The sequence below is a fragment of the Rattus norvegicus genome, chromosome 6 (assembly GCF_036323735.1).
Source record: "Rattus norvegicus strain BN/NHsdMcwi chromosome 6, GRCr8, whole genome shotgun sequence".
In the NCBI taxonomy this organism is placed as follows: domain Eukaryota; kingdom Metazoa; phylum Chordata; class Mammalia; order Rodentia; family Muridae; genus Rattus; species Rattus norvegicus.
Genome location: NC_086024.1, coordinates 130,711,490 through 130,739,196, shown reverse-complemented (window position 1 = coordinate 130,739,196; position 27,707 = coordinate 130,711,490). Strand labels below are relative to the sequence as shown.

Genomic DNA, 27,707 nt, shown 5'->3' with positions numbered 1-27,707 from the left:
ACTTGGGGTAGGAAATATGGGCTCCCTTTGAAATGAAACACTTCCCAAGAGGTTGGGCCAATCTCTGATTCTGCGACAGTCTACACCATGTCTCACAGGTACATTCATTTGCATTTATAAATGAAACCAAGATACTATATGACACACAGGGGCAACTTAACAAAATACATGTGGGACAGAGTTTGCTTTTAATTCAACACAGAAAAAGTCTTGAAAAATGGGCTTATTTCAAAGGTCATTAGTAATATACTACACATTATATTATTAAAGTGTTCAGATATGCTAGGTTAAAATTTAGTTAATTAGCTGCTTCTCACTTCCAATTTAGAAACAGGAAGAGAAATCAGCTGGATACATTTGGACTGAAAATTTACTAATAGTCTAAACACTGACTGGAGACCAATAAAGCTGCTTCAACAGAAAGACAACAAAAATCTTCAGAGGCAAAACCAGAGACCAGCTCCTTGCTCAAGTCAAGCCTGAGATCATGGCAGGAGACCAGGCCTAAGAAATAGCCCCAGACCATGGCCATCATCAACCACGCAGGCGATGCCCTGGGGTGCCCTGCCCCTCACTGCAGCCATCAGACGTGTCACTGTAAAAACAAAACGCCTAAACTTCCCAGGCTTGGTGTTGACCTGCAGGCACAAACACACATGCCAACTCGATGAGTCAGAGTCCAGTAAGGTCACCGAACAAATGCGCAGTTCGAAGACGACTAGAAGTAACTGGGGGAGAATGGCACAGGGACATAGATGACTAGAAGTAACTGGGGGAGAATGGCACAGGGACACAGACAACTAGAAGTAACTGGGGAGAATGGCACAGCTCACAGATGACTAGAAGTAACTGGGGGAGAATGGCACAGCTCACAGATGACTAGAAGTAACTGGGGGAGAATGGCACAGCTCATAGACGAGATGACTAGAAGTAACTGGGGGAGAATGGCACAGGGACACAAACGCGGGGTGCCACAGAACCTGCAGACCAGCAGACTCAGTTAAAATGCACTGCGTGGAAACAGTGGAGAGATACAGGAAAGCCAAAGAGAGTGCGCACTCTGTGGTTGTTGCCCGGGGACAAGGAGCTTACCCACTGCAGCATGTAGCAGAAGCGGGACAAGTGCGTGTGCGCGTTATAGCCACTTTCACATCCCTCTCCCTCTGACCTACGCTTGTCCAGGGTGGGGGCTCAGTCTTGCCCTTTCCTAACTGCACCAGAAAGCACCCCAGTCCACAAAGTATGCACAGCACAGAGCAGGCTCCACCTGTACCATCCACGGCTTGTTCTGGAGCATAGCTGTGTCCCTTTGGCTCAGCCCCTCAAGGGCCCAGAGAAGGAGCTGTTAGAGGCCCTCCTGGCATTTATGAAAAGATCAGTTAGTCAACAGATGAGCAGAAACCCCTAGCCAGAGCCTATAGGCACCCCAGCTGCACGAGTTTCCTAGTAAAGCAGCAACTCAGACCCAGAAAGCTCCAGGTGCCCATGTGAGGACAGCATGTCTGAGGACAGCACGTTTGAGGACAGCACACGCTACCCTGCAGAGAAGGCTCTCCAGGACAAGTTTCAGCACAATGAGCAGACTTGACAACAGTTAAACTCAAGATGCTTCTAGAGTCAGAGACCTTAGCTCTAGAAGTTAAGTCTGCATTCTCTACCATGCTGGAACTAACGGGATACTCTCCTCGGAGGACACTCTTGCAGCACTAACATCAAAAACTTAACATGCTTTATGGACGATTCAAGGGAAAAGGCAAAACAGGCAATGAGTTATACCTTAATTATCTGTAAAATCACTAGGAGATTTCCTTTAAGTGCCATGAGCTTCTCTGAGGAAAACTACATTATAGCTATAGAATGGTAGTTGCAAGACCCTAGGCAAATCAGTTTGCCCTTTTTTGAGACTCCCTACCTGCGCACACACACACACACACACACACACACACACACACACACACACACGCATGCACGCACGCACGCACGCGTCATCATTTGCAGGGTTGGGTGGATGGATATGTGGGTACATGTGTGGGTACCTGTGTGGGTACATGTGTGGGTACATGTGTGGACAGAAAACAAGAGGAGGCCAATAATACTGGAGCTGGCACTCTACTTCACAATTACATGGATACCGAAGATCGAGCTCAGGTCATTGGTTTGCAAGGCCAGGGGAAGGAACCCTCACTTCAGAGCTGTCAGCCTGACTTTCAGTGTAACAAAGTGTCTCATGTGGATGCCACAATGTCCACCTGAAAGCGGATAGAAGGTGGCTCTGTAAGGTGCTTCTGAAGCAGAAGGGATAGCCTGAACCTTGAAGGGTTACTTACCAGCAGTATCAAGTCCTCTGAACCCTCAAGGAAGAAGAAAACCCTGAGGCACCCACTGCAGATGTGATAACATGGTCACACTTTAGAAGTCTTTCTCCCTGAAGATCAGTAAAACCAAACCTTTCCCTTCCATATGGTGGTAGGAACCACCCCAGGCCTTGTGAGGACAGTTCCTTTTTTTTTTTCCTTTTCTTTTTTTCAGAGCTGGGGACCCAGGGCCTTGTGCTTGCTAGGCAAGCGCTCTACCACTGAGCCAAATCCCCAACCCCGTGAGGACAGTTCCTTACAAAACACATAAGCCACTTTAGAATTACTAGTAAAAACAGTTCCCTTGGCCCACAAAACCCCAACTCACTAAACACACAAACAGCAGACATAGAAACCAGGAGTCCTGCACCCATACCAATCAACAGATTCAAAGGAAAATGTACCACAAACTCATTGCTGTGGTGTATATGTGATACATATGTTTTAACATACATTATGTTGTATAGATTATTTCATACCAATTATCATCTTGTCTTTTGCTGCAAATCAGCGTTTAGCAAACCAGGACCATTTGAAATCTATCACATATGCACTCGTCAGTAAAATCTAAACCAGGCTTCATCTTTATCTATCCAATAGCCAAAAGCTGAACTCAACTTCAAGGCTGGCAGCTCAGTTCTTAAGACGGTGGCAAGAGAACGGAATGAAAACACTGCTGTTTTCTGAAGGAAGGGAGCAGGAGAGTTACGCGTAGGCACACAGCACCGATACCGCCCTCACTCTGATGCTTGCATGTGTTACGACGGTGCTCAGCATCCAGGCTCCATTTTGTCTTGTGACAGACAAGCTTATAAGCAAGGAAGAATGCACTATTATTTCCACAGAGAATGTGTTTTTAAATTCATCCCTTATCAATGCAAAGGCATGCTGAGCATCCTAAACCTTGGCCATGATTAAAGACCACTGAGTTCACTGACTGAGGACATCTGAGAAGACGCCCTTGTGTTGCTTCCACAGATCAATTCTCTAAGAGCTCAGGCACTGACACTGCACCAAATGGTCTCCTGTGCCTTCCTGAACATGAAGATCAAACAGGGTGTGTGTGCCTCACTGGCACATACAAAAACTGGTTGTGGAGCCAAAACGTCTACTTAAAACCCCAAATGCTCAATACTGAATACTGGATAGGCTTACTTCTAAACAGGCTCCCATCTCCACGGATCTAGTCAGACCCCCGCCTCTGATGCACAGTAGGCCTCACCCGCAGCTGCATGGCAGAAGCACCTCAGAAGCCCATGCACCTGAGGCTGAGGCCCGCCCCATGGTTTACACTGGTGTAGCTGGTGTGAGCAGTGCAGTCCACAGCAGGAAAGCGCCAGAGTTCTGAGGTAATCCAACACCAGTCAGTACCAGGACAATCTTGAAATTCTGCATTACATGACCTGAGGTATTCCATTAAAAGGACCTCCAGACCAGACAGAAGAAGTGGAGAAGTCATGACACCAGAAGTCCCCATGTGGCCCCCAAGCTCTCACATCTCTGGTGACAGGCACTGTATGGAACCAGTGAGCAGGTAATAGCGTTCCAACTGGAGTGAGGAGCAGAACCTAAGGAGAACTATGGGGTGGGGCAGGGAGACACTAAACTCATGCACACACAATGCCCGTGCTCAGAGCTGTGATAAAACAGCAACCTCTACACACAGACGTAAGAGCGACCATGCCAGGAAAACAAGAAGAAACTCCCTGGCTTCAGTAAGTCACAGATGGGAGGCAGGCTCTTGGGCCTTACCCATCCATTCCTGCTCATCTACTGTCTTGGGAGAAGGGGAGTCACTGTCCTCAGCTGTGTCCCTGCTGATCCCACCAGGCTCCAATCCACAGCCGCAGACCTATGGCCACCCAGACCGCCCTGACTAAACTTAGTGCATCCCAGAACATATGGCACAAAGGTGAGAGAGTCGCCTGGAGGAATGAAGAAGCAAGGAGAGAAGAGCGGTCAGCATGCACTGTGTGCATATATTACGGTGCTGAAAACTAACTTAGTAATGAAAACAGATTAAGAGACCCAAAGAAAGTCACCAATTCCTCTAAACTGTGAAAGAGAAGTCACAATGAGGGAGGTGAGTTATTAAGCACATAGATCAGTGTCATGAATAGAGTTAGACGGGCAAAAAGAACTGCTATGCTGTGTCAGAGAAGGAAAGAGAAGCTGATTCCAGTTTCTCAGCAAAGACCCTGAGGGGAGATGAGGAGGAAGCACCTGTGTGCTTACAAAGACTAACTTCAAGTTCCAGAATGGGTGTCATGTCTTCAGGCAGGGTTCACTAAGCACCAAGCAGATATGAAGTTTAAACTAAACAAACAACACACACTCTCTCTCACATTCTGTGATGAAAAGCAGAATGCAGGGGTAGAATGAAAAGCAAGAGGCCTCAAATGTAGGGGGAAACCCAGAAATCAGGTAACAAACAAAATTACCCAAACTGGAAGCTGAGGGACAGCTCAGCAGTGACTTCGACCAAATCACTCTTTCAGTGAAGCAAATAACACCATTTGTGAGCTCTACCATTTATAACTACCATTTATAGCTCTCCTCAAAAAAAAAAAAAAAAAAAAGGAACTGAGCTCATACTCTAAAAGATGAGTCCAAGAGAAAGGACACAGAAACAATAAAAAGTAGGAAGAGAAATGCAAGGCTAGGGAGCGCTAACCACTAAGAACACAGCACACAGAGAAACAAGAGGACAGCTGCCCTCTTAACAACTTGAGAGGTGGGCTAAGGAACGGAGACATTCTCTCCTCTTGTGGGATAATGGATACAGACTCTAAGTGTTCACACACAAACGAGTCAAATTGTGTCAGAAAATCAGGTTGGGGACTTCTGAGAGATCTAAAACCTGAAGAAATGGGCCCAGATAAGCATTTAGAAACAGCTGCTGAAGCAGGACCCAGGAAGCACAGAGCCCCACTCAGGAAGGGAGGTGTCCTGTTCCGAGCCTCACTACACTAGGAATACTTCTCTGCAACTCTTCAGCAGTGATCCCCAATCAGAACAAGAGAGCCAGCACATGGTAGTGGTGAGCACCTTTACTCCCAGTCTGGAGGCAGAGGCAGGTGGAGCTCTGAGTGTGAGGCCAGCCTGAGAGAAACCCTGTCCCCACAAAGCAAAAAGGAAAAAAGAAAAAGTACTGGCCAGGTAGTAAGAGTGTGGGTAGAGTGTTGGACTGTACATTTAAAACATCTTTGAAAAGAAGACACCCCCTCTACAGTGGCCCACCTAGGACAATGCCAATGGCAGAAGTGTCATTGCCCTACCGAGACATCTGACCTCAGGTCACAGGTGAGGCCATTTCAGATACTGACTAACCTGCTCCTGCCTCTTTGCCCAGCTAAGGCCTCGCCTACGTGTACTGCCTGTTAGGTGGGGTCAAGGAGACCCAAAGCAGCGTCCTTCCTTCCACACCCAGACCCACCTTTGAAGCTGGTTTTGTGTTCACACTTCCGTTCTCCACAGCACTAAAATCCAGTTTGCCGTCATCCTTACTTCCTATAGCTTTTAGTCCTTGCAGAAGGATGTCACGTAGGTTTTGGTAAAGCGGCTTTTCAGTGTAGTCCAGTAGTTTCACAGTCTCCATGTACTTAGCGATCTCACCTAAAATAACAACATGGTCATTTTACTACATTAGGTCATGAACCCGCTATGCCCGTCTCACTCCTAAGAAGACAGTCACAGCCAACACAGAACTACCAGTGTGTACCATGTTGAAATAGAATCCGGGCTCTCATTCAGAGCTCAATGCAAAGCATGCCCGCAAGTCCGGGACTTTAGGTAAGTAAAGTAAACAACATATTTTGAGTTACAATGTAAAAGACTTTTCTGCAACCCTAAGAGACATAAGAGAACATAAATTAAATTTGGACACACACAAAATGTATATATAAAAGGAATTCAGAATGTAGTACACCTGAGTTGCAATGACACCATAAGTTAGCAGTCTTGAAAGAGAACATGCTATGAAGTGAGAAACAGAACCCGGAGAGCAGACTCAAGAACAGCAAGACAGGTCCACAGAACATGAGAAGAAACTTTACTGACAGGACCGGCCCCACTTACAAGCATCCACCTTGATGGAGCATCCACTGTTCTCCCATCATTAGTTCCCTGACATGCAACCATTGCCTCAGACCCCACCCAACTCCTGTGCTGGGAGTCTCCCTGGTCTGTCACTGAAAATGCTGCCCTCCTCCTCCCAGGCCAGGCCAGCATCTCATCAGTCTTCCTCCCACTCCACATCCAGCGCAGAATGTTCTCTCCCCAGGCAGGACCCATCACAGACACACATGTAAGCACTAGCTTAACTATTTAAGTGCCACAGTGTGCCCAGGCACTATCCTGAACAGTTGGTGGGGAGGTTGGGGGAAGAGGGGTGTTGAATTGCCAAACATCCACTATCTTAACTGGATAAAATGGAATCTAAAATACCCAAGACAATATGATCAAAACATACTGCATAAAGTTATGAAGCATACAAAAATAATAAAATTCTTTTAAAAAATATAAGAATATATAAAAAATATGGAACAAATATCAGTGTGTCTGACAAAAAGAACAAAGTTCCTGCTTTACAGGAGAGAACAGCATCCACCTTTGCCTCCATCTACACAGAACAGAGCAGCCAAGTATGTTTCAGCTGTACAGAAGGCAAGACAGCAAGGCAAGGGCATCAAAGCGCCTTAAGGAGCAAACAGCTCAGCTGCACTTGTCTCACAAAATGGTCTTGGTAACCAGACATATACTCCTAGCTTTTAGGAAGCTCAGGTAGGAAGAGCACAAGTTCAAGGCCAGCTAGGGCTACACGGAAAAATCAAGTACTGGGAGGGAGGGAAGGAGGGAGGGAGGGAGGGAGGGGAAAGGGAGAGGGGGGAGGGGACAGCAGAGCAAATTCCTACGGAGCCTACAAAGCTGCTAAAGCTAGTATATAGCTACGGCACAGCACAGAACACAGGGTAAACAGAACAGAGGGTAAATACATAAAGATCTGCCTTATTTTTAGATTCTGTTAAAAACTAGAAATGAAATGTTCAAACCAGAGCAGTTAACATAAAAAAAGCATCAATTACCCAATGTGACTGTGCAAAATTTCTGCAGAGACCAAAATACAACCAGAATTTAAGGAGGGATTTAATGGAAGAATTGCCACAGTGTGCTGGAGGATTCGGTATTGCAAAGGCAGTGGCTCTCAGAACTCAAACACAAAGCACTCTAAGCTCAGAGCCCAGCACACATGAGAGAGAGTGTGAAGCTGACATAACGGCACTAGAGCTCCAACAGGAACGCAGTGAGGAACCAGGTCAGAGCTGGGGAGAGGCACAGCAGTAGGAGCCCTGGCTACTTCCCCACGGATGTGGGCTCCAACCAACACCCACGAAGTGACTCACAACCATCTGAAACTCCTGTTCCAGGGGACCAAACACCCTCTACTGGCTTCTGTAGGAACTAGGCACACATGTGGGGTATAGACATACATGCAGGAAAAACACCCCACACATAAGTTTTAAAAAATTCTTTAGTTTAAAAAGAAAAAAAAAAAAAAAAGACCAAGTTGGGATTAAAACCAGCAACACTCAAGGACTTGAGGCTCTGGACACTGCTGGTCAAAGTCTTGAGGAGATGATGCCAGGTCAGCTGACTGAGCCCTTCTCACACAGTGCACGTGAGCTCTGGCAGCCTGTGGGAAGCTGGCGCTGTGCGGAGGGCAAGGTCTAGACGAGCAGCAGAGTATGTGAGTAATGGACACTGGAAAGCAGGCGCCACACAGACACACAGCAGGAGTCTGGGGGTCCTGGGGCCAGGATTGGGGCCAGGATGGATGGTGACAGAAGAGCACATTGCCATGTGCTTCCCCACTTCAGCCCTCGGCAGTCTTCCCTCAACCAGGAACCAGACACACTTCATGTCTCTAGAAGGGGAGGCCATTGGCATCCTTCTCCTATTTCAAGCTGTAGACTCTAAAAGTAAAAGCCAATGGCCTCACGATAACCAAAACGAGCTCACCCCAACTCCCTCTGAGATCGTCCTCCCAGTCTCCACACAGCTCGCTTCATTACCGCCTTCCTTCAGCTGCTACAGTAGCCCCTTAGCAAGGCTGTCCTTGGCCTCTCTGATCAACATTTACATTCTCCCCCTGCTCCCTGTGCCTTCTCCACATTCCCAACTCTATTTTCCTATTTTCTTACTCTGCACAGATCTACAGTATAATGTGCTAACAAAAATCCCTGATACACCCTGAGGGAGGGGTCTGGTGCAGCCTGCACAGACAGTACTCCGGCCGGTGCATAATACAACCTCCATAGACACTGCCTAAGTGAAAGCCAAGGGCAACTGCATAAAGCTCTGAGTGCACTGCACCTCCAACAGCAGCAGTCCTGAAACACCCAAACTCACACACAGGCTGAAGGCTTTTTCCTCGCAGAAAACAAAAACCATACAAAGGACTACGGAAGCCTTCCTTACCTGGCTTATTCCTCTCAGGAAAGCATTTCTCCATCAAAGCTGCGACATTGTCTCTGTATCTGCAGAGGAAGGAAGGAGTCCTTAGTTATGTTGTGGTCCCCAAGAGCCTTCAATAATAGGACACATCTCAGGAGGCAGTGCGTCTTAGGGGAACAGCAAAGTTCAAACAGACATGCTATCTAACCTGCACCTTCTAACTTACATCACTTCCAGGTGTGCTAACCCGGGCAGGAGGACTACTCAACAAGGCACTGCCTATGAAATAAAATAAAATAAAACAAAATAAAATAAAACAAAACATAATATAGAGAATAAAACTCTAGAGACACTATCAAGAAATGCTAACAAAACCCTGTCTGTGCCTCTCTCACCACATGGCAGGCAGGAGAGCTGGCCCCGGGATCATGAGAGTGGGAGAACTGGCCCTGTCCCTCACTGGCTGCAACACTCAGTAGAGTGGGCCCCGCATCTCTCCTGGGCAGCAGGGTAGAGGTGGCCCTGGTAGCAGCCCAGATCTAGGGCTTTGAATCAGCACACCCACAGGCGGGCCGGTCCTACAGATTGAAAACTAGATGATCTCCATGACACAAGAAGCAACAGGATACCCCAGAAGAATCCCAGTGAGGGTCCAGAATTGAGAAGTCAGAGGCCTCCCATTTGCAGCAAATGAGTGTAGACAAAGGGGTACAATGTGGCACACATTATGACACACTACAGCTTCCACAAGATTGTTTTCTCTGTTGAGGGGCCATGGGTGGAAGGTGGGTATGAGGGGAAGGAGAGATTAGTAGGATTGGGGTGCATGATTAAAATTCACAAAAAAATGTTTAAAAAAATCTTTTGTCCCATCACCACTCAACCCAAAACAATGTAAGTTGTTCCTTGCCTAATTTTGGACTGTCTGACGTAGTTGGGGTCTTTCAAGTTATCCTCCCAAGGAAGACAGCCGCTGAGCCACTGGATCATGCAGTAACCAAGTATTTCCAAATCACCACGTCGAGATGGGGCTGCAAAGAGAACAGGAGAAAGCACAGTGAAAGAGCTTTCCAGAAAAACATCAAGATAGAGCAGTCCCCTCAGGTCAGAAACGTCCGCCTGCATATAATAAAAGCACTGAACAACGGGCTGAACGAAACGAATCTTTATCTCTAAGTCATAACTCACTTAAAACCCAAACTGCTAACTGAGGGTTTGAAACTGCTCCTACTGGTCTAGGAGGTAAAGTCTGAAGACATCTCACACACACCCAGTTGTCTTGGGGAGACACGAAGACACCGACAGACACTGTCAAAATGTCCTTATAAAAACAAAAGCCACACAGAAACTGGACACTAGAGAACAAAGCAGCACTGAGCTAAGCTGTAAGGCCAGAGGCATTCATTCATTCATTCATCCATCCATTCACAGGGCCCTCAGGTGCAGGAGCTGAACCCCCGCCCTCCTCCTCCACACCACTCTTCCAGTACTCTCTATCAGTCTGTGTGTTTACTTAGCATGGCTCTGCAGAAATTCAGACAGAAACATCAGCACTGTGGAGGCACACAGGCCACTGGACGTACCCACGCCATTGTGAGCATCGATGCTGGTGAACTCCAGTGTGCCGTCGTGGCACCTTTTGGGATCTTCCTTGTACTCTTTATGAACTCCATCTGGGCAGTACCGATAAGCAAGTCCATAGTCAACCAAATACACCTATAAATTTCCAAGCACCGATTAGAGACGAGAATCAATGCACGTGAATTACTAGAAAGTACCGAAATAAAATACACTTGCTTGGACGTAGGTTCACCTACTGGGGTCAACAGCAGCTCTCCAAACTGGCCAGATCTAAGCTGAGCACTGCACAAGTCCTGAGCCTCCCCGCCTGCTCCCGCAGTGCTGGGGACCACACCTAAAGCTTCACCCGAGCCAAGCAAGAGCTCTGTTGCGGCTGAGCCGTATCTCAGCAACTCTTACTTGGGAAAATCTTACTCTGTCTGCAGCACTAGAGGTCTAACAGGACCTTCCTCTACCTCTAAGCTAGTCCCAACCTTCCGCCCAAGCACTCTTTACTTTAATAAATGCTAAAGAACCACAAAGCTGCCGTGCCTGAATGTTAGCTCACTGTGCTTTCTCAGGCAAGCATGTGCGAAAGTAATTAATCCTGTCTCCTTGGAAAGGCTTACAGATGCTGTTTCTCTTACAGAGTCTAGAACAAAACTATCATAAAATGTAAATTTTCAAGACTCTCCACAAAGAAAAGGGTCATGAGTACTGTTAGTACACGATACAACAGCTGGCTTCTCCCCTTCATTCTTGTAGAATAGTCAAATGCCTATTTACTTCATAAAAGTGACTCAAGGACTATAATGACATTCAGAACTCTTAGATGAGATCTTTACCTGCATCTTAAATACTATATATTCAAGTCTTCCAGATTAAAGGTAACTTTAAAGAAAGACAGAACAATCGTGTGGGTACAGCCTGCTGCTCTGACTAGCATGCAACATTGAAACATGTGACTTCCATCTGATAGCCACACATCACCCCTGATTCTGTCCCAAGGCATGCACACATGTGCATGTGAACACAGAGGTGGAGAGAACATGTCTGAACAGTTGGAGAACTGCACGTAGCTGCTGTGTGAACAGAAGCTGCTCACATCAGTCAAGTGCAAACCAATAGGAGTCCATTTTTAATAGTACTCTGTAAGTCCTTCCTACTCCAGCTAAAGGGAGCTGTACTGCACAGGTCCAGGGCCGTGTTCAGGGAAACAGCTCCGATGGGCTGGCATCACAGAGGATGCCTCAGAGCGCTCCAGCATAGCAGCCTTCTCCTGGTGCACTACACAGACCCCTCACACTCGCCATAGCTGAGAGCGCAAAAGCAAACACACTGTGGCAGAAAAGGAGGTGACCACAAGAAAGAAGACGTTAGCAGAAGGGGGTAACAGAGCCAAGGACAGAGAATGCTGACAGATCACTGTCCCGAGCCAAGCACTAAACTTCCTTTGTGCATAAGATCAAGAGGCAACACTAAGCAGCCTTTATTGTCACTAGTGACTGGGCTGACCCCACATTACAGACCAAGTTCTCCAAGTGACAGATGTGTATATCGATGGGTTTTTGAACATAGGAAATAATGAGGTGACAAAGGAGACCGGCAGATCTAAGTCACTGGTGCACTTATAGTTTAGCTTCCACCCCAAACAGCTCTTTGAAATGCGGTTGTATCAAGCATTTCCAAATATTATGTAGGGCAAAACAGCCAACTTGATAGAGTGCCAGCAAACTGCAACAAAGATACAGAATGGCAACCGGATACGAGTGTCTGGACAAACATCCAGTATTGTTAGGGCATCTACTTCAAAGTAGCAGAGCTTGTGGGGTTCAGCCCAGAGTACCCCACTTGCTCTCAAGCAGCACGATTTACAACAGTAAAGACTGGTTCTAAGGACCTGGTCAGGGTTCTTGTAACTCAGAAGGAGGTTGGAGGCCTTGATGTCCCCATGCACATACTCGTGCTCGTGGATGTACTCCAGGATATCCAGCTGTGAAGAATGAATACACAGGGAGTTAGTGCAGTACCTAACGCGGCCAGCAGAGGACTGCGCTCCAGCGGAAACCAGCCCTTAACTGTATTCAAAGGAGCATAGCTCACATACAATTCTTAAGCTTAGCTGCAAGACAGTTTTCCGAGAAAACCTTTTGGCATTTGCTTCATATATTTTCTGAAGGTCACTCCCAAAGCGGTCCATTATCATAAACCTGTAACTGAAGACAAACAAGAAAAGTCAGTGAGGGAAATAACTAGGAACATGTACTTGCAATGAATAGTCCCCTTTCAGATTATGTCAAGTTAATGCTTAATAAGGCAGTATTATAGATTATAAACAAGGAGGAAAGGGGCGCAAACACACACTATAAAGAATCTCTCTCAACTACATAGAAATCTCAAGAATTCAGGGTGTTGCACCATCTTGCCCTGGACTCGGCTAGACAACATTGAACTTAAGACAGTGCTCACCCAGGACCGCACACTCACTACAAGGGAGCACCTCCACCTGCTTCTCACAGCTAACTGCTCTTTTCAGACAAGAGCTTCTGTCTCGTGACTGTGCCTCCATCATTAAGGCACATTTCAACAATAAATGTCTGTTAAGCCTAGGCTTAAACTACATTCCATCAAACTGTCCAAATGGTATTAAGCGATTACATATTAAACACTAAATGGTCAGTTCTGTAAAAGGAATACCCTACAAAAATGAAGATTTTTGGTTTTGCCATCACCCTACCATGTCACCTGGACCAGGTGACATTACTTCCTGGGACCATCATTTTTGGAGAAGTGAACCGAGAAGGCGGGTCTCATCCTTCCTAGGAATCTGAAGTCTAGGAGTACACAGAGATGCACCAGAGGACACTGCCCAGCTCCTCTGAGCTCCACCTTCACCGTCAACAGTTATCCAACTCCTAATGTGTCTATGTAAATCATTGAGACAGACAAAAGGACAAGTCCTCCCATGGGATGCTCATGCCACGGCAGCCAGGCTCATGATGACAGACTATAGTGAGCTTCCAAGGAAGGAGCAGCCAGCTAAAATGAAAGGACAGCATGGGAATAGAAAACATAGGGTCCTATCAATTTCTGAGCCAGGAGACTAGAGAGTCTGTCTATGTATCTTTTAATAATTAAGTTGGCAATGTTTTAACTGGTAAAGTTTATGTCAAAGTCACACTATCACGTAGAAGCAAAATAAATTCATTTGTGTTAAGATTCCCATAACCTGACCCGTCCAGCCATGTGTCTTCCCAACATCTTGGGTATGGCAAGTTGTGCAAGGCTAAGAGAGCAGAGCAGGATGCATACATTTGCTTTAACAAACAAGTTAACCTGTGTGATCACTACAATACTTTGACTAACACAGAACAGCCTGTGCCAAAGTCTGTGTCTTAGGGTTACTACACTACATCGAAACACCATGACCAAAGATCAAATCGTGGAAGAAAGGGTTTATTTGACTTACACTTCCATATCATTGCTCATCACCGAAGAAATGTCAGGACAGCAACTCAAACAGGGCAGGAACCTGGGGGCAGCAGCTGATGCATAGGCCATGGAGGGATGCTGCTTACTGGCCTGCTCTGATGGCTTCTTGCTCAGACTGCTGTCTTACAGGACTCAGGACCAGTAGCCCAGAGGTGGCACTACCCAAATGGACTGGGCCCTCCCACAATCATCACTAATTAAGAAAATGCTCTATGCCAGATCTTCTAGAGGCCTCCTCATTTCAGAGAACTGTGGTATGTGCCACACTGATAAAGATTCAGTCAGCACAGCCTGGAGGAGGACACAGTTTGCTTCAACACAGGAGCTACTAACCCAGAATACACGGGTCTGGGCTCTATGCACAGATCACCCTGTCACTAACTCTAAACGGCCCCTAAATGTTCCTTCCTCACCATCTCTAAATGATAAACAACTGATGGGCACAAACTGTTAGCACATTCCCTGAGAGAGCTCTGGGACTGAATAGTGAGTGAAGGCTACTCTGAAAATGTCTATCAGGTGAGGTCTTTGTTGCTTTCCTTCTAGGGACTTAGTTAAATGCTTCAAGTAATAGGGAAATACCAATCAGTTCAAACATTCCAAATGGAAACAGTATTTCTGTGATCCTCATACTGAACTATGAGCTATAAACTACCTATCTCTCCCATCACTCAAACCCAAGTTAAGGAAAATTAAGGCCACCAGCAGGGGACAAGGCTAGGAGAGGGATCCTCTTTCTGCTTCTTTCCTCCAGAAAGTCCTACGCAATCGTGTTTAGTACTTCAATCTAACACTTCATCCATGACCAGTCTGAGTCTCAAGCTCCACTGAGGAAGATCTGGCAAACGTGCATTTCGAGAAGGACTGGCATCAGTGACAATCACCAAGGCACACGCGGCACTTGCTCAGTTGTAGTCCCTCGCTCTTACTATGCTAAGGCTCCTGCCAGCAGTGCCCTCCGAATACAGCTATCCTTCTGCCCACTGCTTCTCTCTGGCTTCGATCATCTCACAGCACACTGTTCCAGTAAAACTACCTGTAACAAAATTATGTAAGAGTCCAGGGAACCCCAGACTCCCTGAAAGATGAATGGCTTTCCAGTAAATAAAACTGGCAGGCCTTCACAATGGCTATCTGTCATGGTTTGAATATGCTTGGCCCAGGGAGTGGCACTATTAGACAGGGTGGCCTTGTTGGAGGAAGTGTGTTACTGTGGAGTTTCGGGCTTTGAAACCCTCCTCCTAGTAGCCTGAGAGTCTTCAGTCTTCTGTTTATCTTCAGATGAAGATGCAGAACTCTCAGCTCCTCCCGAGCCAAGCCTGTCTGGGTGCTGCCCTGCTCCCACCATGATCATCATGGACTGAACCTCTGAACCTGTAAGCCAGCCCCAATTAAATGTTGTCCTTTATAAGAGCTGCCTTGGTCATGGTGTCTCTTTACTGCAATGAAAACCCTGACTAAGACACTGCCTCATTCTCAAGTCTAACACAGCACCAATCTGGCTTGGGCATTCCAACCTCTTCCATATAACAGTGCCTTTCACCAAGACACTGATATGACCACTTGGATTCTGTCAGCAGCAGGTTTAAATGTACGGGTCATAAAACTGTGATCGTGAAAATCTATGAGGAAGTCACACGGGACAATGACATAAAAGGTGCCTTCGTAGGAAAGGAAAACTCACAAGACAATGGCACCAATTTCTGATGCTGGGCACTGAGTCTGCATGTGAGGTCTAGAAAAGGAACAGTCCTCCAATAATATCAAAAGGAACACTAACTAAGAGTAACAGCACCGTGAAGGTTAACTGTCAAGACAGGCAGAGATGTGCCCAGTCATACAAATGAGGAGTAGGCGGAGGACTGAAAGGTCTGTGCCAGCCCAGGCTCCATAACTACTTGAGGTTAAATGTGGAAAGCAAGACCCTAGCTCAAATAAAAGCAATGTATGGAATCGGGCTTTTGATGACTGCCTAAGACGGCCGAATCACAGCCACAGCACAAACGCCATTCTCACTAGCAGACTAGCCTCCAGGTTCTAACTCAGCCTGGCCTTCAATCTCCTCCAAACTTTGCCCCATGAAGTTTAACTCATCCACTGAGATATTTAACAAGAGCAGGCTGCTAAGTGTTTTCTTAACTCTAATTCCTGAGACATCTAAGCAGAGAAGTCACTAAGTAAGCATCTAGCTTTTCCCTCATGGTTCAGAAATGCTATCTCTAAATGATTCTCACCTCTAACTACTAAAGCCCTCATAAAGAAGAACACCCTAGTTTCCATGGAAGATCAGGCATTCAAACTGAGATACAAGACAGGATCCTGAGGGCTCTTTTGCATAAACAACAGGAGATGCGGGGGAGAGGGGTGCCCTGCTCCTGTCCATGGGGTTCTAGTCACCTGGGGCTGCTCCACAGACGTGCACAGGTTAGACTGGCATTCCCATCTGACACCGCCCTCATACTGTGGTGTACGGAGAAGAGCAGAGCTAAGATCTTACTGTTCCCCTCCGCGGCCCTGCAGTCCAGAAGCACACCTACAGATACTGTGGGAGTCCGCAAAGTAACTCCTTACTAAACCAACTCAACAGCAAAGGCTCAAAATGGAGATTGTTACCTTTTTCCATTTTTATCATGTAGACCAGATCCCCAATACTTAGGAACACCAAGATACTTCAATTTATGTGTATGAATCCATTTCTGAACTAGAAGTTAAAAAAGAGTCCTGTGATTTCAACTGCTGTATGTAAACGGTCATTTCAGAACAAATTACTAAGAGCAGAACATACTTATAAAGGCAAAAATCCAACCTCTACTCATAAAACATGTTGCAAAGGACACAGGATAACCCACACAAAGTATAATTAAAAAGTTTACCAATCTGCAAAAATAGCACCGTGCCGTCGCCTATCTTGGAACTGCCCATCTATGAAACCATTTTTAAAGCAAAGCAATGGCACTGCCTCTCTTAAGCACGGAGCCAAGAAGAATGGCTTCCACCCCAAACTCCAGAAGTAGGAGGTTGGTTATCTCCTTTAGTGTTTACATCTCTCCCTCCCCTTTCAAGACTCAGGAGCAGAGGCGGGAGGGTCAGCTTCTGCTCCTTCCTGTGAGGAGTTGGGGCCTCAGATGAACACAGATGAGAGCAGCAGTCCAGCTCAGCAGCCTGAGGCTCAGGCCTCAGGATCTGTCAGAGTCCTCACCTCACACTTGTGAACTAGGCCTGCTCATGTATTTTAGGCCACATAGAATTGATTACTTCACATGCCAACAGACTATAGAGCAAATACATCAATACATCAGAATGACTCGGCAAGTACCATTGGAATAATGTTTCTGTATAAAGCAAATGAAAACAGACATAGGATGTAACATTTTAACCTCAGCTTTGTGAAATAAAGCCAGTAAACTGCTTATTTTAAAACGTTCAAACCTTTAACAAAACAATTTTTTTTTCTTTTCTTTTTTTCGGAGCTGGGGACCGAACCCAGGCGCTCTACCACTGAGCTAAATCCCCAACCCCTAACAAAACAATTTTAAACGCATTTATGATTTCTTACTTTGCTCTGGTTTAGCAGCCCTCTGGTAGAACTTTAATTCAGTGAAAAGAGGTCCATTGTCACTGGGTTCCTTAGAATACAAAAGTCAATTAAAATTATTGAATTATTTATACTGAGCTTTCAAAATGGTGTAAATCTAATTTTTCCTACAAATACAATGTAACTTTGATACTTAAATTTATAAACTATTAAAAGATTAAGTTCAACTCCTTAGAAATACTTAATATGTTCTCACAATAATTTTTCTTTCTCTTAAGCTCAACTTTCATAATTGATACATTATACAAAATCAGAAATACAGTTCAGTCTTTGCAGAAGTTTAAGGCAAATGTTTAAACTAATTTTCATCTTTATTAAGCAAAGGCCAGTGACCATGCTAAGTGTATCACCACTAAGAGGCTACAAGACAGTTCAGAGATGTAATAAAATCCCCATAGCTGACGCAGCCAATTAATAGTAGAATCAGTTCTGGGAAGCAGAGGGGCATGTGCATCGCAGAGTGAGACCGTAGTGCGCTTCTCTTTCTGACACTGAATCCTCTTTATCAGACCAACAACCTTAGGGCTTTTTTTTTTTAAGTCAAAAAGAAACTGGAGCTAAATAAATAACTCTTTTCCCCAACTTGACTAGACAATCCCTTCCCACTTCAAGGAATATTAACCATTTGAATTATTTGTAAAGAGGCAAACATTTATAAAAAAGATACACAACAAGCGATAACAGCCCTTAATGACTTTTATGTTGTTTAACAAATATGGGGAAGAAATCACTTATAATTGTGTTGGCTTTTTAAATAGTGAGTTTTGTGTGACTAGTTGATATAAAATAGTATTTACTTAATGTCTGATATTTTATGCTGGTTTAAAGGCAGTGATAACCTCAAATACAAATGCAAAGATTTCAAAACTAATCTGAGCAAACTATTTGGGGCAGAAGACCTGCATGGCTGGAGTGAAGGCTCAGAGCTCATCAGAACTGGCAAAGACCCGAGCTGTGAGGTGGCAGACACGGTATGTTCTCCACTCAGAGAGGTCTGCTCTAAACGCTGAAATTAATGTCCACTCACTTCTTCTTGAACCTCAACTACTACAGGAGTTGATTTTGGTCCTTTAAGTGTCAATTAAAACTTTATCACCTAGACAGTTCTATCAGCTCAGATGTCTAGGAATTCAAATGGCAGGCATCTCCAGGTAACGTGTTCACAGGACTCTGCTCATCTACAACCAAGCAGTCCCTAGCCACAAGAGAACACTTAAGCCACAGATGCCAACATTCGGATAGGAAAGCACCTGAGCAGACCACCACCCGTGTACAGCTCAGCCTCAGAAGAGTGGTGCTCAAGAGCTTAGCACGTCACCAAGCCCCACAGGATCAGATCCGTGCACACAAATGTGAATGCAGAGCCCTGGATCAATGTGCTATGCAAGAAACTCTCCCACACCCGGGGCTCCTTACCTAGAAGCAACAGACACCAGAAATGTAAGCAAATGCTTCAAGCCCATAAGCAAGCAAGTCACAGAAATCAGTGTAAAAAAAGAAGAAAGTGAAATTAAAGAAAAAGAATCTTGGTTAACTTTCAGAATGACTCATTAATAAAACTCCAGCTTAAAAGATGCTCTCCCAAGACCACTCCTGGCTTATTACCAACAGTATAAGATTTTTGATTTATTCAGTTTCAGCCTACATCATATCAACTTTAATTTTCAAGTTCCCTTCAAGCAATAATTTATTAAACTTATAATGTGAATTAACCATATAAATCAGGACACTCTAATGAAGGCTCCTGAGCACTTTCAGACATTTTTCTGTCCAATAGGCTTCCATTATGACAAAGTAAAGGAGCTACTTCTTGGTGCCGTGCTCCAGCTGAAGCGAGATATCTATGGAGAAAATACCTTAACTCAGAACTAAAATTGTATTAACATATTTCAAATCTAAAATACTTTGCCAACTCTATAATAGCCAAGATTTAGAAAAGAAATTGGGACTGACATTTTAACTAGAATATCACTAAACGTTTCCTTAAGACTTCTAAGTGTCAAAATGACGATGACAACAGGAAAAAAAATTAAAATGTGATATATTTCAATGGCACCATCCAAAAGCAACTGGCTGCCATTTAAAAATGAAGCTGTACAAAGTTTCTCCTTCTTACCAAAAAAAAAAAAAAAAAAAAAAAAATCTGCATTGAAAATTAGAAACACTCATCACAACATCAGGCAGAGTCTTTCCCAGGAGGCTGTGAAATACAGACCCCGTCAGTTGTTCCCCAAGAAAAGGACCATCACACACCATCTCTTAAGTGGCATCAACTGGAAGACTGTCTTCAGGCTTCCAACGCTGCTCCCACGAAGGTGAGAAGGACTCAGAGAACTAATTTCTTTCTTACTGACTCTTAGGTTTGAGGGGAATTGAGAGTCAGAAAATTCTCTACTCATATTGTCCAAGTTATTTATTTACTATTTCTTCCTGGTTTGTGTGTGTGTGTGTGTGTGTGTGTGTATGCACGCATGTGTGTTTCTGTGTATGTGTATCTTTGTGTGTGTGTGTGTGTATGCATGTGTCTCTCTGTATATGAGTGTTTCTCTGTATGTACGCACATTCAGTGTGTCTATGTGTATGTATGTAGCTGTGTGTGTACTTGTGTGCCTGTGTGTGTATATGTGTGCCTGTGTGTGTGCATGTACTCTCATGCACAGCTCTGAAAGCGAACATAAGCTAACATCCTGGTGACACAGCAGTGCTGCCCCACAGCTGCTTGCATCAGTCAAGGATGAAGGCCCCCAACAGAAACAGAGACCACTCCTGTGTGAGAAGGAGTGAGTAGGAGATGCTGAGACATTTAATTTGTATGTGTGTGTTATGCTCATGCCAATGCCAAATGCAGGAGCCATGTGTATACATGCTATGTAGAGCATGTCAAAAGCAATGGAGCTTTTGAGGTGGAATCTCAGAGTACACTATTGGAAAGGATCTCAGAACGAAGCTACAGGACTACAGAGACACGACCTCACCTGTCACAGCTAAGGAGCTCCAGATTCCACTCTGCCTCTCAATCTGGATGCAAAGCAGCACCTGGCAGACTTATCAAAGACACCAACGGCCAGGCCCTACACAGGCTCATGACAACATGTGAGAACTAGGAAGCATTTCTTCACAGAGCCTCCCCATAAAGGACTTTCAAATACGCAGCTTCGAATCTTGCAGTTCTGTTACTCACACCCAGTCAGTCACTCATGGTCTGTGAAAACACGAACCAGCCAGGAGGCTTTGCACCCGTCTCCAGCACCACACGTAACAATCTTCATGTGTAGTCTGAATGGCAATTGTTCTGAGTTTAAGTCAGAAAAGGTGTGATGATGGTTCTGTGTGTTTATATTTGCTGTCTCCTTCACCTTTAAAGACTACAAAACTGTCAGAACAGAAACGACAGCCTGGTCCACTCCCAACAGAGGAAAGTAAACGGCATCAAAAGGATAAAAGTGAATGAACAGAGAAGCAGGAAGAGGGAGGGGAAAATTATACCTAAAAAAGTGTAACAAATAAAATAAGCGTGCGAGAACAGCGTAAGTCAAGGACATTTAAAACAAGGTCACTGTCCAGTAACTTAAAACCTACTTAGAGAAAATAAACACAAACATTCTAACTGACATTAGGAGAAAGGTATCAAAAGCAAAACTGTAATAAAGAGCAATTCAGTGATTGACACAGGAATTTAAAGGACCCAAAGACTTCAGCCACCAAGGGAGCAACAGCCGACTCTGGCTGGGGTCCCTCTGAGGGTTAGGCAGCTGCTCTTCCAGGACCACAAACACAGAAGAGCGACTGAAATATGAATCATGGGAAAGCGGGCACTCACCCGCCCTTCACAAAGAGAAGGATAAAGGACAGTGGAGATACAGAATACCAGACTAAGTCTGAAAACAGACATCCTTCAAACCTAGAAATTCAATGTGCTCTGTTAGAGTAACTGGAAATTCAGATCCAATGCATTTTCCTCCGTAAGGTAAGTGAAAAGGATGGGAGGTGAACACTTACAATGAGGTTCACAATTCTAAGACAAAGCATCAGTGATACAGAACAAACATGGTCGTCTAGTGCACTCCCTCCAAAACAGGCAAACGAGTATGGCAATTATGCAGGGCAGAGCAGAGGGGTCTGGGAGCCTGGACCGGTTTGACTCACATGATCATGAGTCAGAGGAGGCTTGCTTTCTTCTCACTGGAGTCCTTTGAAGATAACTGAGGAACTGATCTCCTCTCCGAACCCCCAGGTATCCTGTTTTCAGGTGTATAGAAGAAGGCATAGAATCTCCCCGCAATCCCAGACACAGGACTAGCATCACAGTAAAAACTCTAGCTCCTCTGACTTGGTGGCAACCACCCCTGTGGTTCAGAAGTCAAGTCAGAGCACAGTGCGAAAGAAAGCTCCACCCCAGAAGGACTGGAGACAAGGGACAGGCAGGAGACAGACACAGTGAGGGGATAGGCAGGAGACAGACATAGTGAAGGGACAGGCAGGAGACAGACACAGTGAGGGGATAGGCAGGAGAAAGACATAGTGAGGGGATAGGCAGGAGACAGACACAGTGAGGGGGATAGGCAGGAGACAGACACAGGCACTGAGAAGGAAGGGCAGAGCTGACTAAGGTTTCCCACTGCAGACACAGAAGCTCTAGCCTCACAAACTCCACCACGTCTCAAACCCTGCCTGCTGCGTTCTGGGAGATAAGATGGGAAGTGCTCACCCAGAGGTCCTTGGGTCCAGTGGAACACTACAGGGACCAAACGGCTAGTGCAACTGACAAGCAAGTCAGACTGGAAGAGTCTAATACAGAAAAACTTCTAGAAAAATTAAAGACCATGATGCTTTATGAATAAAACCACAAAATTCCTGCAAAAAATATGAGCAAAGCAGCTCCAGAATGGGTAAGGAGCCTACCTTAGCTTGCCTAAGTAGGGTGTGCACTACAGGCTCAGTTCAGTATCAGAGCCATATTAACTGAATAAAGGAGAAAAAGCTTGAGTCAGTCTGAAAGACATATTAAACCATTTAAAAATGAACAGGTAACCTATCGGCTAGTAGGAAATAGCTACAACACATATCTGAAAATAAGACCTATATAGAATAACTCTGCCTACTCAATTATAAAAAGCTACACAATCCAATTATTAAAAATAACCTTCTTAAGGAGAAAAGAATCAAGGGACTGAAGAAGCACTCATCACACAATACCACACATGGCAGACACACACAAGGAAAACAGGCTCAACAGTGCTCACACAGCAAATACAAACCAACAGCAGCCAGACACGGCCCCCTGCCTCCTGGAAGGGCTCACAGGCCAGGCACACCCACTTTGGGCAAGCGCTGCATCAGGGAGAACTGGCAATACAAAAACCAACATAGCCACTTTGGAAATATGTCTAGAACTTTTTTTTTTTCTATTCTTTTTTTCGGAGCTGGGGACCGAACCCAGGGCCTTCACTACCACTGAGCCAAATTCCCAACCCTTAGAACTTTTTTAAAATTTGAATGTGTATTCTCCCTATTGACAAGTAATTTAGCTTCCAAGAGACACAGAAACCCATCCCATCAGAACATTACTCCAAGAGTTTTTGAAGTTTTGCTCCAAGTAGCCCAAACTGGCAACAGCCCAGATTCCTATCAACACATCAATAAAAGGCAGTGAAAGAGCTGGCTGATGGCACACTCCTTTAATCCCAGCACTCAGGAGGCAGAGGCAGGAGGATCTCTGTGAGTTCAAGGCCAGCCTGGTCTACATAATGAGTTCCAGGCCAGCCAGGGCTACACAGAGAAACCCTGTCTCAAAAGAACAGAGGAAAACAGTAAATGACTGATATGCTAAAAGTACAGGTGATTCCTTTAAAATACTACACTACACACACAGCACATATCTGACAGTACCTATAGATAATACTCTAGACGGGAAATAACCAAGAAGAGTTAGGGCAGGGCTCAAACACAGGAGCTCTCTAGAGACCGCAGGATGTTCACAGAAGGCATGAGACACTTACACATGCCTGTCTCAAAGTGTTCAAATACTGATTTATGTAGCTTGCTGAAAAGTTACACTGCTTAGTAAATATCTTTAAAATGTTCACTAAAACAAAGGCAGCGAGGGCTCAGTGGTTAGAACACTGACCATTCTCCCAGAGGTCCTAGATGGCTTCCCAGCACCACATGGCAGCTCACAGCCATCTGTAACTCCAGCTTCAGGAGACCCAATGCCCTCTTTGGCCTCAATGGCACCATGGATGCACACAACGCAGACATAATGCAGACAAAACACACAAAATAAACAACTTAGAAAGAAAAAATTATAAAAAATCTGGTCTAAGATACCTGGTTCCTGGGGAGTGGGATATATTTCTATTGACTACAACAAAGTGGGCAGTGAATTCTGAGGCACTCCTGACTCCCAGACTGTATAACCTTTAAACAGAAGAAAGGGCACAGGGAATGGGGCGCTCGACTCTCCAATGACTACTCTGTGGCTCTTCTGTTTAACAAGGGTTCTCCTGGATAAAAAATGGGGCAGGCAGAGCTATAAACAATGTTGATCAAAACGAGGAACGAGTGTTAAGGAAACACAATCTGTGACTGACAAGAACACGCCTCTTTGTTCTCCAGTCTGTAACTGGCCTAACTACTCAGTGGTTGCCAATCCTGCGCACCCAGAACTTCGGTGTGAGTACTGCAAAGAGAGCTCTACCACTGCAAAGAGAGCTCTACCACTGCAAAGAGAGCTCTACCACTGCAAAGAGAGCTCTACCACTGCAAAGAGAGCTCTACCACTGCAAAGAGAGCTCTACCACTGCAGAGGAAATCACAACTTCTTAAAATGAACAGGGAAGGGAATAAAACTGACAGCAGACAAAGTAAACAAGTAAGCAAATGCCCAGAACAAAATCAAGTCGGCTCAGCAGGGAGGTACAGGATGTAAATATAAAACACACCCGCCTGAGGCGAACAGCTGAAACAAGACGTTCCACCTTGCAGACTTCTGTGGTCTCTCAGACATCCTCAAGACACACTGTGCCACTCTAGTTCAGGGGAGCTGGAGACTCTGAATTCAAGTTGCTTCAAACTATAGAGCTACCCTGTGTCTCATTAAATATTTATGAAAGATTATTAACAATGCAGTACCTTATGGCTTAGCTAAGTCTAGTCATCAAAAAGATGCCTTACAAAATAAATACCAATTACATTGAGGAAAGAAAAATAAGCAATATTTTCTTACCACTTTCACAACACAGGGCGCATCACTGCCGACCGGTTTGGAAGAATTTGTGTCCGCTGTTTAAAGAGTGAGACATTTACATCAGAACAAGGAGTGTTGCCACAGACGGGATATGACAGACACTTGGGTCTACAACCCTGAGACCCTCTGAGGTGTGAATCCCAGATTCCAAATGGCATTTCAGACCACCATTACAACCTAGTCTACGACTTTTCATATGTAGAATGTATCTAGCAATTCTAGGATCTTCAATCTAATCAGATGTTACAGGAAGTTGTTACACTAAGTTAAACAATTTCTCTCATTCAGAAGTCCTCTGGTGTTGGTGCTGATACACTGTGAACTCCTGGAGGACGGGCTGTGGGGTCCCCAGTTCTGATGAGCTGCAAACCCTTAAGGAAGGAACAGCTGGAGGCAGAGGAGCAGACTCCAGTCAGTCACTGGTCAGTGCACAGCAACACTTGAGCCATTGCCATGAAGAACAGGAAGTCTCTCCAAGCTCATCAACAAGGATCTTCATGTCATTTTTCTAAGAAATGAGAATTTGCAAGTGAACAGGAAAAAAATCCTTCCACTCCTGGCTATTATTTGAGCGGTAAATGCAGACATCAAGTAAAACACATAAAGTGTACTAGGATAGAAACATCACTAAGATGTGACAGAAGAAATGGGGGAACAGTTAAACAGCGATGGAGGCAGGCAGTGCTGTAGTGTGCTAAAGAGCCTGGGGTATCACTGAAACTATGGAGCAAGCAGTTCAGGCCATGGGAGTTCATAGGAACAATATTCCACACAGACCAGCACCACAGCCCCCAATATGGGATTGTTATATGAATTGCAAAGCCAGGAGACCAATGCACACAGAGACCTGTTACACAGGGAGCAGAGAGTAAACAAGAAAGGCTTAACAGACAGGATGAAGGCTGGGGCTGCTGCTGCAACTGAGACACGGAGCCTCCAAGGTTTTGCCAAAAGGACTAGCATGGTCCAACCTAATTGGTCTGCTTAGGAGGATGTGTACCAGCCAAGAGCAGAAGCAGGCAGAGCAGTAGGCAGTGTGGCCTGACAGCTGCATAGACCCAAGGTAGTGCTAGCAGACTGTGGTCACAGACTGGAAGGGCAAGACCTTGATGGGCTGGATGCAGATGGTAAGGCACTTCTAGGGTATGGGCAGAAAACTGCACAAAAGCTACAAATAGAGAAGCTCAGGAGAGATGCTTTGGGGTATTTTGTTTGAGATGCTTGCTAAACATCCAAGTTCAGATGTTATTATGGTTTTAATCTAAAATGTTCCCCAGCTTTGTGATCTGAACACTTAACTCTCATCTGGTGGTACTATTTTGGGAGGCTATGAACCTTGAACAGGTAGAGCCTAACTCAAGGAAGTAAGCTACTGGCCAAGAACCTCTGACGGCTAGTTATAGCCCACCCTAGTTCTGACCTGCACTCTATGTATCCTAGTCTGTGCACTGTGGACAGCCACCATGCATTCCTGCCACCACCATGTTCCCCCATGTATATAAGTACAACTGTAGACCCAAGGTCTAACTGTGAGCCGAGGTAAATCCTCCCCCTTAGGGTATTTCTGCCATTGCAACACAAGGTGCTGATGCAGATCTTAGCCCATTACAGATACACGTCTTGAGCTCGTAGTGATTAGCAGAGAAACGCCAACTATCAAGGTGAGGCTCTAGTTCAAAGGGAGAGCACATGCATGCTCCACGTAGGTGAGATCTAGGTTCAGTCTCCAGCACAGTTTAAACGCAAAGGCCACTTATTTAGAGCCTCCCACTGACAGAAATCTCCTTGGGAATGAACAAAAAGAGAAGAGTGCTAGAACTGATACCAAAGGCATTGTCGCCTTAAAACAGAGGACAGAGGGGCTGGGGATTTAGCTCAGTGGTAGAGCGCTTACCTAGGAAGCGCAAGGCCCTGGGTTCGGTCCCCAGCTCTGAAAAAAAAAAAGAACCAAAAAAAAAAGAAAAAAAAAAGAGGACAGGCAGACTGCAAGAGCAGACAGGCAGACTTCGAGAGCAGGCCACAGAAACCAAGGAAGAAAACCAAACGAGCTGCAGCCAAAGCACCTCAGACACAGAAGCACCAGTTTCTAGAAACACTCATCAGCTCCCTATTAACAGCCCCAGGGAGCAGCATTTAGATACTGAATTAGTAATAAGGCAGGTTCAGAATCTTTAGCAAAACATAGAAATGAAGATAGCATCCCATTAACACTGCACTCAAATAGGAGGGTAAAGAATCGCAACCATATACCCATAACACATGTACACACTATGCCAGGCACCAAGGAGACAGAACGAGGCCTTGTCAACAAGTACCTGTTTATCCTGGAACTGAGAAAATATTCAAGTGTGAAAAGCATCATGAAATGTTTGGAAATGTCAGGGAATAAGCATGTGCACGCCCTGCTCTAACCTCAGCTTTGGAAAAGCAGCACTGTGTAAAAGCAAAATGGAGAGCAATGCACACTTGTGTGTTCAGACATGCACACTGCCGTTGCTGATCGCACACAGAGCAGCATCAGTGTATCGGTGCGCACAGCAGTGAAGGCACAATCTTCAAGCAAATCCTCCTCTCCAGACAGAAAGCAAAGTCCTAACTCACAGATTGTTCACTGGGTACTAAAATTTCTTATTAGTCAACAGCACCTGCTAATGACAGAAATAAAATATCCAACACACACACAAAGCAAGTTCCAGATTTGCAAAGGGCCACAAAAGCAAGGACACTGGAAAAAGGACCACATGGGAGCACGGTGGCTGGAACACAGATGTTGAGGAGATTAAATGGGACAACCTACTTAACAACAAGTTCTTGTTAATGAACTCCAGTCTCCTGCAGCAACCACAGCACCTCCTCTAAATGACAAGTTTGAAATGTGCGCTGGGCTGATGTAACTACGTAAAGGCATGGATGGAGACAAATGCCCTCATAGAAGGATGCAGCATACGCAGCTGATGGCACCATCGGGGAAGTTCTAGAAACCTAAGGAGGTAGGCCATAGCTGGAG

At 45.3% G+C, this 27,707-nt stretch overlaps 1 protein-coding gene across 17 annotated transcripts in view; it reads right to left on the bottom strand.

Annotated features, from left to right (window-relative positions):
• The window catches only part of Vrk1 (VRK serine/threonine kinase 1), a 66,690-nt gene that overhangs the window by 6,893 nt on the left and 32,090 nt on the right, over positions 1-27,707 (bottom strand). For all 17 annotated transcript variants that reach the window (XM_039112534.2, XM_006240532.5, XM_006240530.5 and 14 more), the window contains 9 exons: positions 24,680-24,735; positions 17,416-17,485; positions 16,473-16,560; positions 12,475-12,583; positions 12,268-12,360; positions 10,391-10,523; positions 9,718-9,838; positions 8,832-8,890; positions 5,791-5,969 (listed from right to left, as the gene is read on the bottom strand). In XM_039112534.2, coding sequence (XP_038968462.1) covers positions 5,791-5,969; positions 8,832-8,890; positions 9,718-9,838; positions 10,391-10,523; positions 12,268-12,360; positions 12,475-12,583; positions 16,473-16,560; positions 17,416-17,485; positions 24,680-24,735 — 908 coding nt within the window. The remainder of the gene's footprint in view (positions 1-5,790; positions 5,970-8,831; positions 8,891-9,717; positions 9,839-10,390; positions 10,524-12,267; positions 12,361-12,474; positions 12,584-16,472; positions 16,561-17,415; positions 17,486-24,679; positions 24,736-27,707) is intronic.